This window comes from Mustela lutreola, chromosome 15, assembly GCF_030435805.1.
Source record: "Mustela lutreola isolate mMusLut2 chromosome 15, mMusLut2.pri, whole genome shotgun sequence".
In the NCBI taxonomy this organism is placed as follows: domain Eukaryota; kingdom Metazoa; phylum Chordata; class Mammalia; order Carnivora; family Mustelidae; genus Mustela; species Mustela lutreola.
In genome coordinates this window covers 10,065,328-10,078,199 of record NC_081304.1, presented here as the reverse complement: position 1 = coordinate 10,078,199, position 12,872 = coordinate 10,065,328, and the positions used below count along the sequence as shown (strand labels likewise).

The window sequence follows — 12,872 nt, the reverse complement described above, 5'->3', positions numbered from 1 at the left end:
CTCAAGTCTGCAGTGGTATTGTGACAGTAAGTAGCTGCAGACAATTTTATAAATCATCATCTGAATGTTGTGTTCCAATAAAACTTTATGGAAGTGACCAGTGAGCCGGCTTTCACCCTTACACTATAATTTTTGGACCTTTGTGTTAGTGAAAGAGGGAGACACAGTGATGCTAGAGAGTGAAGAGCGGAAGGGGAATGGTAGGAGGTAATTTCTAGAGGTGGGCAAGATCAGAGGTAGCTGCTCTGTATACAATACAGATTACGCAAATTCTTCTAATTGCCCTAAGAAGACTGGGAAGATGCTGGAGGGTTTTAAGCAGGAGAGTGACATGTTTCGGTTTTATTTTTAAAAAGGGTATATTGAAGTACAACAAGGGCAGAAAAAGAAGATCTCTTAGGGGTCCACTGAAGACATGGGGGCTTTGACTACCAGGAGACGTGATCAGATTTAAGATATGCCTTGAAGGTGAGCCCACAGGACTTGCCGCTGGGTTATGTGATGACCAGACCATACGCTTGCATCTGGGAGAGGTTTTTAAAATGCCAGTGAAGGGGTGCCTGGATGATTCAGTGGGTTAAAGCTTCTGCCTTCAGCTCAGGTTGTGATCCCAGGGTCCTGGGATGGAGCCCTGCATCAGGCTCTTGCTCAGCAAGGAGCCTTCTTCTTCCTCTCTCTGCCTGCCTCCCTGCCTACCTGTGATGTCTATCAAATAAATAAATAAAATATTTTAAAAAATTGGGGTGCCTGGGTGGCTCAGTGGGTTAAGCCACTGCCTTCAGCTCAGGTCATGATCTTAGGGTCCTGGGATCGAGTCCCACATCGGGCTCTCTGCTCAGTAGGGAGCCTGCTTCCCTCTCTTTCTCTCTGCCTGCCTCTCCGTCTACTTGTGATTTCTCTCTGTCAAATAAATAAATAAAATCTTTAAAAAAATAGAAAATAAAATGCCAATAAAACTGAATTTTAACTGAATTTTCCCTCTTTCAAGTGATGAAAACTATCCCTGGGTATCACAAGCAGACAAAAATATTATTGGAAAGGTAACAGGTAACTCATAACATCAAAGTAAGGGAGAAAAGAGAAAACCTGATAGGAGCAGAAGCAAGGGGCAGGACGAAATGGAAATCTTATCTCGGGAACTACCTCCCCTAGAGCTGTGACTTGGGCCCTTCTCTGGAGCAACGTAGATGCCCTGCCACACCAGTAGCCTCTTGACTCCGTGTATCTGCCTGGAAAAAACAGGCTCCGGCATCCGGCATCCTGCATCCCTGCCGCAAGAGGCCGTCTTGCTGGCGAAGTTCTGATTGGTCCCTCCAAGGTCATGTGACTCTGCTCCAGGAGCAGGTGAAGAAACACATCGGTGCGAAGTGGCTTCTTCCACTTCCATTGCATCTTCCTAATCCTGGCCGGCATCGTCTCTTACTTGATCGTTGAAATGCCTTCCTGGGCCGCTCTCCGCGTCGGCTTTTAAATTTCTCCAACTGATCTTCCACTGGGTCGCCAGAGTGGTCTTTATAAAAATGGAAATGTAATGCAGTGCTCTTGGTAAAGGTGCTTTGATTGCTTTTATTGCTCTTGGGAAAAAGACCCAAATCTTAAATTCTCCCTCCCAGGTTACCGATTTACGTTCTGTCTCTCTCTTCCCAGCATTGACTCTCTACCCACCCCACCCCCGTCCCCCATGGCCCGAATTCAGTTCTTTGGAAAGCACGCCCTATGCATCCTTGAGTCACCTGGCCTTTGCAAATGCTGTTCCTCTGCCTGGGAAACTCTTTTTCTCTTTCTTCTTACTTGGTTAACTTGTATTCATTTCTCAGATTGTAGCTCAGACAGCCATCTCTCCCAGACTAGATAAAGGCTCAGTATTATAAGCTATGGCAAGAAACAGAGGAGAACTATGTATTCAAGTTAAGGGTTAGACAGGGGTTCAACAGAGGCTATAAATAAGGGCAGTTTGCAAGGTGCTGGTGGGGTACTCGTTTATATTATGCCTTTCATTCCTTACCAAAAGGTTTTAAGAGGGTCAAGCACTGTCCCTATGTTTTAAAATGCAGGACCAACCATGATAGGGAGCTGGGATGGCATCTTCGGTAGCAGGAAGGTTACATCTTCGGTTACATCTCGGGTCAGAACCATGGCTCTGGATGCAAGCGGCAAGAGATGAGTTAGAAGGGTGTTATGTAGACCAGGTAAAATCAGGTTTTTACCTGATCAGGGAAGCCTGATTTCAAATGATAAAATGCAGATGAATTCCTGTAATGATAGGTTCTTGTGAGAACCAGGCCTTACAATTAGCTTAGAACAAAGGGCGCAGCTGTCAGACTACACCTGGAAATAGCGAGATAGTAACATCTAGATAGTGGCTGTGTCTCAAACAAACAAAATGGGACAGAGAACAAGGCGAGTTGAGAACATGTTTACCGATGACCACAGGCAGGAACAGTGAAGAGCCTGCTCTCACTTAGAGATCAAGTCCTTTACCAAAGGCTCTCTGATTGCCCTGCCCAGAAGGCAACCTCCCTCCTCCCTCCAGCCATTCTCTGAGTTAATGCCTCATTTCCACAGCCCACAGAGACACGTTCCACAGAGGTAGGACTCTTACTAATTCTCTAAAGTGGATGACTCTGGAACACAGTAGGGGCTCAATTTAAATAAATAAATAAATAAATAGACGACTAAACAAAACAAGAATGAAAACAGTTAGCAACGAATTCTCATTGGAGAGCTTTAGAAATCCCTGGGGAACCTTCTGCACCAGGAGGAAATTGAACTGTGATCTTTAAAAGGACATAAGATCTCATGATATCCAGCTTCTGCAACCAACCCAGATACAGCTCAAAGTAAGTTCTGAGCAACTCAGGCTGGCTCCCAGCCAAGACCGGGATGGGCTGATGATCATGATAAGAACAAGAGAAACCTTCAGAACCATCTTCGTAAAACGTGCCCATACCACTTAAGACAAAGAATAAACATGATAACCATCCTGTGAATTTCTCTAACATGGTAACTTTGCCAAGCTTGTCGGGCTTGTTTCCTTTAGCTTGGTTGCTCAGAAGAAAGAGTGATACAATTTCTTTTTAAGCAATACATTTTAAAAAATGAGTTGAAAGCATGTGTATAACAATGTGTGTGTGTGTGTGTGTGTGTGTGTGTGTGTGTGTGTGTGTGTTGAGGACAAGGAATAGGGGATTTCCCATTTGGTAAAAGTTGTGAAAAGGAAAGCAAAATGATCTGGTCCCTAGAGCTTTGGGGAGCTAGTGGAGAGGCAGAGAACTGGGCCACCTGCTTTAGTGGTAGGAAACAATGGTGCCATCCCTGAGCTTAAATAGATATGCCTACTGGGAGCCACTTTGTCAGTCTTGTGTCGTGCAAGTGGAGAGCTCTTTGACAGGGTACAAGCAGATGCTCTGGTATTTTATAGAGGGGGGAAACCGCCCATGGAGGATTCTGATTCATGCAACAATTCTTGAATAATTACTATGATCTTGGCCCAGTGAAAGATGGCTTCCCGGTCCTTATCTCACTCAGACTCACTGTCACTCAGTAACATAGGTACTCTTATCCCTGTATCAGGCATGAGGACACTGAGGTTCAGAGAAGAGTTACTTTCCTAAGCCACTCAGGATGATGGGGGCAGCCCTGGAACTGGAATCTGCCTCCCAATTCCTGATTTCTCTGCAAGACCCAAACACGTTTTATTTCAGACAATTGCTTCTGAAGGCAATTTGTTTTTAAGGTAGGATAATGTAGAATTATAATTCTTATTACTTTGGTATGATCTTGACATACCAGAAAAATGGGGAGACATACTCCCAGCCTCTACTTTTTTCCTACTTCTTTATAAAACACAGCATCTTTTGGGATGCAGCAAGATTTATGATTAGGATGTAGATATTACTTAAGAAAAAAAAAATGAGCTAGAAAGAGGCTCTCCAGATAGTTACTTGCAATGCTGTAAAACCAGATTTCTTCTTCTCCTTCCCAGCTCTGGATTCAGTTCAATTGTTAATATAGTTGAGAGTCCCTTCCCTATCATAAACTGGCACAGAAATTTTTTTTTTTTTTTTTAATTAGAGAGAGGGAGGGGCAGGGGGAGAGGGAGAGGAAAATTCTTAAGCAGGCTCCACGCTCGGCTCGGAGCCCGATGTGGGGCTTGATCTCACAACCCAAGGATCAGGACCTGAGCTGGAAATCAGGAGTCAGACTCTTAACCTACACTGAGCCACCCGGGCACCCTCGCACAAAACTTTCTTAAACTGCTTCAGGAGAAATTATAGAATTATATCAGGAAAGAGATAAAAGTTTTTGTCACTGAGGACTTGGACCAGAGTTGGAGACTAGAGGGAAAAAAGAACAGAAAGGTCAAAGGCTGTAGCTTAACCAGAGACCTGCTCTGAGTAGCTGAGAAGAAACACAAGCTCACCACAGAATGTCAACAAAGGAGACACTGCTTGCCATGCGGGAGACAGGGTCTATTTGCAGATGTCTGGGCAGCATCTAGTGGGCTCTGAGTGAAGCAGGTGGTCGGTGGCTGAAGGAAGAGCTCCACCTAACTGTGTCTGAGTCTCTTTATGACGATTCCAGGCAACACAAGGCTCAGGCTTAATTCCAAGACAATAAGTTGTGGGACAGGTTTGGAGCAAAATAACCCCAACTTGTTTGGGTTCTGTCCCATCCCATTAAAACCCCTCTTTCTTTCCTCCTTAGCAACCAGGGCCCACCCACGAGTGCCATCTGATGACATGTCCTCTCACTACTACCCACCAGCCACCCCCTGCTCAGGCCCCTTCACGAACCACAGAACTGCTCCCAAGCCAGTCCCCAAAGACAATGACCAGCACACAGAATCTAGGCCATCCTTTCTACACTCTGCTTCCTCAGGTCTCAAGTGTCCACTGCAATTTATCTCATCTCATGGTCGCCAGGAAAGTAACTTGATTCCTGAGGACTTCATGTAAATCAGCGACATGCTAAAGATGATACTTGTTAATATCACAGGCCCTGGGCATGAATAATTGAGTTTCACCAGAGGTATTTATAGCATTATTTGTGGTGTGTCTCAAATTACGCAGACAATTCGTATCCCTATTAATATATTTATAGTAAGCAGATGCTAGAGACAAGATTGGATTTTATTTTTAAAGCTGACATGGGATTCTAAAGTTTTAGCCATTTTGTTGTACCTTCAACGTGCTAACGAAAAGTTTTAGTTTGAAGAATTACCCGCGAGAGTATTCTGCTCAGTAAAGAGCTGAATTTGAGAGGATATAGGCAAATGACAGAAGGTTTGCTGCCGAATGGGTGAGTCTGACTAAGGCACTTCCCATACTGAGAAATGAGGACAGATACTCAGGTTGGTCACTTGTTTTGCTGAAAATACTCTGTCGTGTGTAGCCCGTTGGAAACATGCTAAATCGGTACAGGTTTCTCCTTGAATCCATACAAAGATCTAGAGGACTAAAAGCAGGTCCCACCAGTGCAAGTCGATTAAGAAGCTTTGATATATTTTTTTTTAATGTCTGAAGTTAGTACAATGAGATCTCGGGAAATGACGCACCATGCTGACCCTGCCTCTCCCCTCACTCTAGCCACCTGTATATTAGAACTCCTTATCATGGTAAAGTCACGGTCTTTTTTCTGCCTTGGCCATTAACCACCTGCAGAATACTTTGAAGCTGGTACAAAGGGGAACTGCAGATTCTGCATTTCCTTCCGCACTTTATATTCCACGATTTTGTCATTGCGGTGCTCAGATTCCCATTTTTAATAAAAAAAGGAGTTTTATCCCCAACAAAATAGCCACTATCAGTTTCTAGAGGGTAAGGAGAACAGCATGCAAAGAGAAATGCAGAAGGAGGAAGGTCGCAAATGCTTTTTTGGGATGGAATGGGAAGTGACAAGATGATTAAAAGCATGGAAAGGTGTTTGGAAAGCCAGGTTTTAATTCTAAGTAACACCAATGTTACACACAGAATGTCCATGCAATTGGCCAGTCTTCTCTGTCATTTACTAGAAAACAAGGGGAAGGGGTGCCTGGGTGGCTCAGTGGGTTAAAGCCTCTGCCTTCGGCTCAGGTCATGATCTCAGGGTCCTGGGATGGAGCCCCACATCGGACTCTCTGCTCGGCGGGGAGCCTGCTTCCGCACCCCCACCCTGCCTCTCTGCCTACTTGTGATCTCTCCCTCTCTGTCAAATAAATAAATAAAATCTAAAAAAAAAAACAAAGAAAAAGAAAAGAAAACAAGGGGAATAGTGTACAAATGAACACAATGTATGAAACAGATTAATAAATAGTTTGTCTAGTCATTTTGACAAAAGAGTGTCCATAAAATTCTTTGCTCATTGGGTAATCTGAGAAATGATTAAGACTTGATACAATTAGTTTGGTTAAAATCCGGCCTTTAGCTTAAAGGCCATCATCTTTTCAAAAGTGTATCATTTACCTGGTTGGAAAAATAAAAAATCAGGGTTCCTGGGTGGCTCAGTGGGTTAAAGCCTCGGCCTTCAGCTCGGGTCATGATCTCAGGGTCCCGGGATCGAGCCCCACATCAGGCTCTCTGCTCAGCAGGGAGTCTACTTCCCCTACTCTCTCTCTGCCTGCCTCTCTGCCTACTTGTGATCTCTGTCTGACAAATACATAAAATCTTTAAAAAAAAATCAAAGATCAATCAAGGGTCTGCACTAGAGCAGATTCTGAAAGCTTTTGTCTGGATAAGTTGAAATGAATGGATGATCAATTCAACGTGGTGGGCCATGGTGGGGACACAGGGCATGGTGGGTTTAGGGCAGAATTCTCACAGCCATAAGGTGTATCCCTGAATCTATTACACTATTCAGAAATAGACTTTCCACATCCTCAAGTTTGCTCCATTAACGGCTTCTATTAATTGAAAATCCGTTCCCCAATTAGCATAACGTTGAAGGTGTTTTTAAAATGGTTTGTTTATAACAGTTGTTGGCACCACCGGAATTCACACTGCATGCCATTTCAAATAGAAACCTTTCTTTTTTATTTCTGGCAGCAGAAAAGAGCAGAGTCACACAGTAGCTCTTGATTTATGAACTGCACTTTCTTATTCTCAGACTCCCACAGTGTGTGCCGTTCCCTTTAAGGAACAAGGTTGGGAACATTTAACAAGGAAACAATTCTATCTCGAAATCTACTTTTTAATTTGAAATCATATGGGCCTTTGATTATAATAGGACCCATTCTCATGCCTCCAACGGTCGGGTGAGAGAATGAAGACCCAGAAACCTTGAGCAGCTTCTTGTTGTTGTCAAGGGTCATTGGATGACAAATGGGACAGGAACCTACAAGAATGATACATGTTGTGGGCCAAATTCGTGGAACCATTTAACATCCGACATTCCGGTAAGCATTTTGTCAGCCCGGGGTCACATCCTGAAATTATACAACCATCGCCTCCAAAACCCGGCTGAGGACCAAGGTGGAGATGTAACTAGTCAAAGCAAATCCGCAGGTCTAGTGGGCAGAGTGGCGGGGGCGTGTGGATGGACGGAGAGAAACTTGCACAGGCCTTCCAGGGTTTTTTGGCTGAAAGCAGAGTTCATCCTTGCAGTGGTCCATCAAACAAAGTGTTTATTGTGAAGTGGGCCTGATCCCTGGAGAAGAAGAAAAGTGATTCCTATTGACTGTTAGGAAATTAACCCTTTCCTCCCCTTTTCAGGGAAGGTGTCGGATGAGAGCTTTGTGATTAACTTCCGCGGTGGTCAGTTTCAAAGGGGGGTGGGTCTCGAGGTCAGCCGCGGTATTGACTTGGACGAGTTTCTCTGCAGCGTGGACTGGATCCTTTCGTGGGACCTCTTTTCTCCTCCTTATCCTTCCTTCCCTCATCTAGCAGAGGCAGGGTGTGTGGAAAGCATATTCTAATAATTACGAAACCACTGGGCTACAGTGACTTTTTTTTTTTTGCATAGAAATAACTCAAGACCACTTAACATTGACTTTTTAAAACTTATTTTCAGACTTGAGCTGGGAAAACCACAGGCCTATTCGAGGGATGATAAAAGCACTAGGAATTGTATGTTCTGCCTTGATCTTTTCAAGATGGAATTCGGAGGGTGAAAAAATGATTTTGCCTCTGGATGGCTGTGAAAGAATCAGGAATACTGCAGAGCTGGAGAGAAGGAGCTAATTGTAGTATGCTCCCTTTAAGAGGGAAACGAGATTAGAACTTTGGCAAATTTTCGGCTTCTATTCAGAGGGAAAGAGAAGAGATGGCAGTGTCCAAAAAGAAAAAAAAAAAAAAAAAAAGGATGCTGTCATGAGACAAAAGCAAAAGCAATTTTATACCTTATTGAAAGCTTACCTGGGTGTGTTTTTGTGGGTTTTTTTTTTTTTTTTTCAAAACTCCTCTGGGGTTAAGAACATTTTTTTGCCCTCTTAAAACTAAAGGAGCTAGGGGAAAGGACTTGAATCTGAGCGAGTGGCGCTGTCAGTTCTGTTCTGTCTTGGGAAGTACACGAGGAAGAGAAACTTCCTGGGAAGAAAGAGAGGACACGGCCGGCGCTGAAGGGGAGGGTCTGCGGCATTCAGTATGTAAGTTACATGTCAGCGGGAAGGGGGCGACCCTTCCTAGCATCCTTCTTAGAAAATCCATCTGACTTCAACAGTTAGAAGGCTTCTAACCCTGCTAGACAAATATCTGGATTCTATTTTGCCTTTCAACATTAAAGATTGCTTTTTGTTCTAAGCACTCCCATGCCAGAAGAGTCTTTAAAAACAAGACTTTGGTTTATGTCAGGTCAGGAAAGGTAGTGAGGCTTCATTTGGGATAATCATAGTGTTTGCCCAAGCCTTTTGCATATATAAAAATGTTATTTTCTCTAATTGCATATTTTGCTCCTATAATGACTGAGTTGAATTCTAAGCTGAAATGAGTAATCAATACTGAGTGTCTCTGTTGTTCAAATGAAGTCTTTGCCATTTCGGATGGCATGAAATTGCTTCAACTTTGGCAAATTGCTCTAAAAAGGGGAATTAAAAGCTAAAGCTAAGGCATATTTAATTCTCTTTTTTTTTTTTCAGGTTTTAACTGAAAACTTAAATCAACAAATAGCAACAGAACTATTCCTTGTACAAAATCCACCTGGATGCCAGAAGGACAGAGGAAAGGATGAGCTATTACGGCAGCAGCTACCCGATTGTAAACGTGGACCCCAAATACCCAGGCTACGCCCAAGAGCACATCCTAGCTGAGAAGAGAAGAGCCAGAAGACGTCTGCTCCACAAAGATGGTAGCTGCAACGTGTACTTTAAGCACATTTTTGGAGAATGGGGGAGCTACGTGGTTGACATTTTCACTACTCTTGTAGACACCAAGTGGCGCCATATGTTTGTAATATTTTCTTTATCTTATATTCTCTCCTGGTTGATATTTGGCTCTATCTTTTGGCTAATTGCCTTTCATCATGGCGATCTGTTAAATGATCCGGACATCACGCCTTGCGTTGACAACGTCCATTCCTTTACAGGGGCGTTTTTATTCTCCCTTGAGACCCAGACCACCATAGGTTATGGTTACCGCTGTGTCACCGAAGAATGCTCAGTGGCAGTGCTCATGGTGATTCTTCAATCCATCCTGAGCTGCATCATAAACACCTTCATCATCGGAGCCGCCTTGGCCAAAATGGCAACTGCTCGAAAGAGAGCCCAAACCATTCGGTTTAGCTATTTTGCCCTCATAGGCATGAGGGATGGGAAGCTTTGCCTCATGTGGCGCATTGGTGATTTCCGGCCAAACCATGTGGTAGAAGGCACAGTGAGAGCCCAACTTCTCCGCTACACAGAAGACAGCGAAGGACGAATGACCATGGCATTCAAAGACCTAAAGTTGGTCAACGACCAGATCATCCTTGTCACGCCCGTAACTATTGTTCATGAAATTGACCACGAGAGCCCTCTGTATGCCCTTGACCGAAAAGCGGTGGCCAAAGATAACTTTGAGATTTTGGTGACATTCATCTACACTGGTGATTCCACGGGCACTTCCCACCAATCCAGAAGTTCCTATGTTCCGCGAGAAATTCTCTGGGGCCATAGGTTTAATGATGTCCTGGAAGTGAAGAGAAAGTACTACAAAGTGAACTGCTTACAGTTTGAGGGGAGCGTTGAGGTATATGCTCCCTTTTGCAGTGCCAAACAGCTAGACTGGAAAGACCAGCAGCTCCACAACATGGACAAAGCCCCCCCAGTCCGAGGATCTGGCACGTCAGACACCACGGTCAGAAGAAGGTCGTTTAGTGCCATTGCCATTGTCAGCAGTTGTGAGAACCCAGAGGAGACCATCACCTCCGCCGTGGATGAGTGTAAGGAAGCACCTTATCAGAAAGCTGTCTTGACTTTAAATAGAATTTCTGTAGAATCCCAAATGTAGTTCCAATTGTGATGACCAGAACCCCCACTACATCATTTTACTCTGTAGCCCATCACTTTAAGGCAAGTAGTTATAAGCAGGGCTTTTAAGGAATGGTACAGCTACCATTTAGAGCAGGTTAAATCTGGTGAAAGATCATCTAAAAATTATATAGCATCCGATCGTTTAAACTTTTTTGTGTGTTAGCAAATTTGATATTAGGGATGCTATTCAGAGCCTAATTGATTAATTTAAATTTCACCTCCTTTTCTTATATCACACACTTGCATCTTTAGTTGCAGGTGTCCTATCTGGTAAAGGAAACAAAGGCAGGATACTGGCATAAGGAAGACAGGCAGCCAGCATGAATAACTAATTTTTAAATGTATCAACATGTATAGTAGTTTCCTGGAAAAAGTCACGTCTTTCTAACCAAGATAGGCAAGATATGCATCCAGTAGATTGTTAACATTGAGATATTTAACTGAAATCACCTGGCAGGCTCAGGTCAGCATTTGCCCCGTAGGGTGTCTTGGTATCCACAGAAAGAGGTAGTGACTGTGAGGTAGAGACACCTGCCACTTGGGCAGGTTAATGATTGAAGAGTGCTAGAAGCTGTTTTTGTTTCTTCTAATTCATACGGCAGGAAAAAAGTTGTCATTATTCAGAACAGTATTTCTCTCTCAAACACCCTGAGTGACGGCAGCAAATGCCTTTATATGGAAGAGCAGAAATAAGGCAACGGTGACATTTCTAGCTTCTCGAGCAAGGGGGCTTCCTCTGCCCAACCCCATCTTCTCCAAAGACAACTTGAAGATAGGATCGCAGAGATGGGATGAGGGAAGGGGCGGCAGTGGGAAACATTTCTCAGACAACTGTGCTGTGTTCTGAAGACTATAGCTGCTTTTGCTTGCTATGTAAGAGATGGAACCATTATTTTGGGGGGGGGGGGCGGGGAGAGACGTAGGGGGACAGCAAGGGGAAAGAAATGTATTTGTGCCCAGAAGCAGTTAAGTATATCTTCTGCCTTGGTCACTCTATAAGACATAAATGACTTGAATTCTAGATTTTCAGCAACTCTGCCATTGAACTTGGAACAATCATTTAAATGGAAGATTTTGTGAAACATAATGAAGGTGATTTTTCTGCACATTATTAAACAGATAAGCTAGGTGTTATGGAATTGCTTACATTGGGGGAAGTAAATCTGTATGCTCTATTTCTGTGTCAAAAGATGTTAATCATGATTATTTTAAGCCCAATTTCCTATGAGTAAAGTCACTTTCAGCTTTATAAATTGAACAGTTGTTAGCTTCATTCAGAATTAATGTGTTTCTTTACTCGCTTTCTTTTTTCTTTTTCTTTCTTTTTTTTTTAACATTGTTGTTGAGGGGACAATAAGCATATGCCACAGATTTTCCTTTGCTTATTTTATTTAAATATATGTACACACAAATTGTTTTTGCAGTTTCTGGAAACACTCCCCCCCCCCAATTTAAATGAAAGCTTACAAGTAAATTGAACTGAATCATAGTCTGCGATTATCAATCAAAGTAAAATGTGTAGGTATGTAAAGAGTTCTTCTCCTTTTTATTTTTATTTTTCCATCATCCATTCCTCCCTTTCTTGCTTTCCCTCTTTCTTTCTTTTGACCATGAGCACTGAAGTAACTTTTTTAAATGCATGTGTGCAAATCTTTTATTCCTGTTGTTTTATGGATAAGAGATTCATTCAGGTCCCAGGTGGTAAAACTGTCCTGAAGCTTAATATCAGAGATCTAAAAAGAGTGCATTTTTTTCTGTCTTGCTCCAGAAATGCAAAACCCATTTTTAAAATTACACATGCCTCGTCGATTCAGATTTTGTAGCAACAATTACTCAGCTAAATTAGAAGGCCACCATCTACCAAGTAGAAATCTACCGCCACTGCGACAAACCCAGAGGCTCTCCCCCACCTCCAACCCGACTTTCTAAGATTGTTTCACACACCTCCAGTTTCATTTCATTTGGCTTTGCTTCCTGGACTCTGCCAAACCAGGATTCGCATTTTGTTAGTATCAGAATAGAACTGTCGATATCCAATAATTACATTTCCCTGTGCTATGCATTTCCACCGGTTAAATCCTCTTACCCCGAGTACAATGTAAAATCCGAGTTCCCTTGTCACATTTATCTCAATTTTCTGTTTAGACTCATAACACACTCTGATACCCCCGATGAGTTACTTAATAATAAAGATCTTAAGTAATGCAGTAATTGTGTGTGTTTGCCTATATTTCAGGTTAATGTAAACTCTGGTCAACGTGGTCAGCATCAGGTACAGGGCACCCCAAAATGAGACTGCTGCCTCACAGAATTAGAACGCAGATAGAATCATAAAGCGTTTTTTTTTTTTTTTATGGGTTTTTAACGGTTCGTAGGATGGCTCTATCTGAATTAATAGTTGTTGTTTCTGTAAGCTCGGCAAGAAGACTCCTCCGAAAATTCCATTTCTAGT

General features: G+C 43.0%; 1 protein-coding gene across 13 annotated transcripts in view; it reads left to right on the top strand.

The window, feature by feature from the left end:
- The window catches only part of KCNJ16 (potassium inwardly rectifying channel subfamily J member 16), an 88,135-nt gene extending 75,508 nt beyond the window's left edge, over positions 1-12,627 (top strand). For 6 of the 13 annotated variants that reach the window (XM_059148729.1, XM_059148731.1, XM_059148725.1 and 3 more), the window contains 3 exons: positions 7,204-7,372; positions 7,987-8,560; positions 9,050-12,627. In XM_059148729.1, coding sequence (XP_059004712.1) covers positions 9,138-10,397 — 1,260 coding nt within the window. In that variant the 5' untranslated portion in view covers positions 7,204-7,372; positions 7,987-8,560; positions 9,050-9,137 and the 3' untranslated portion in view covers positions 10,398-12,627. The remainder of the gene's footprint in view (positions 1-7,203; positions 7,373-7,986; positions 8,561-9,049) is intronic. The other 7 variants (XM_059148732.1, XM_059148726.1, XM_059148737.1 and 4 more) reach the window with 4 other exon arrangements.
- Positions 12,628-12,872: the final 245 nt, after the last annotated feature.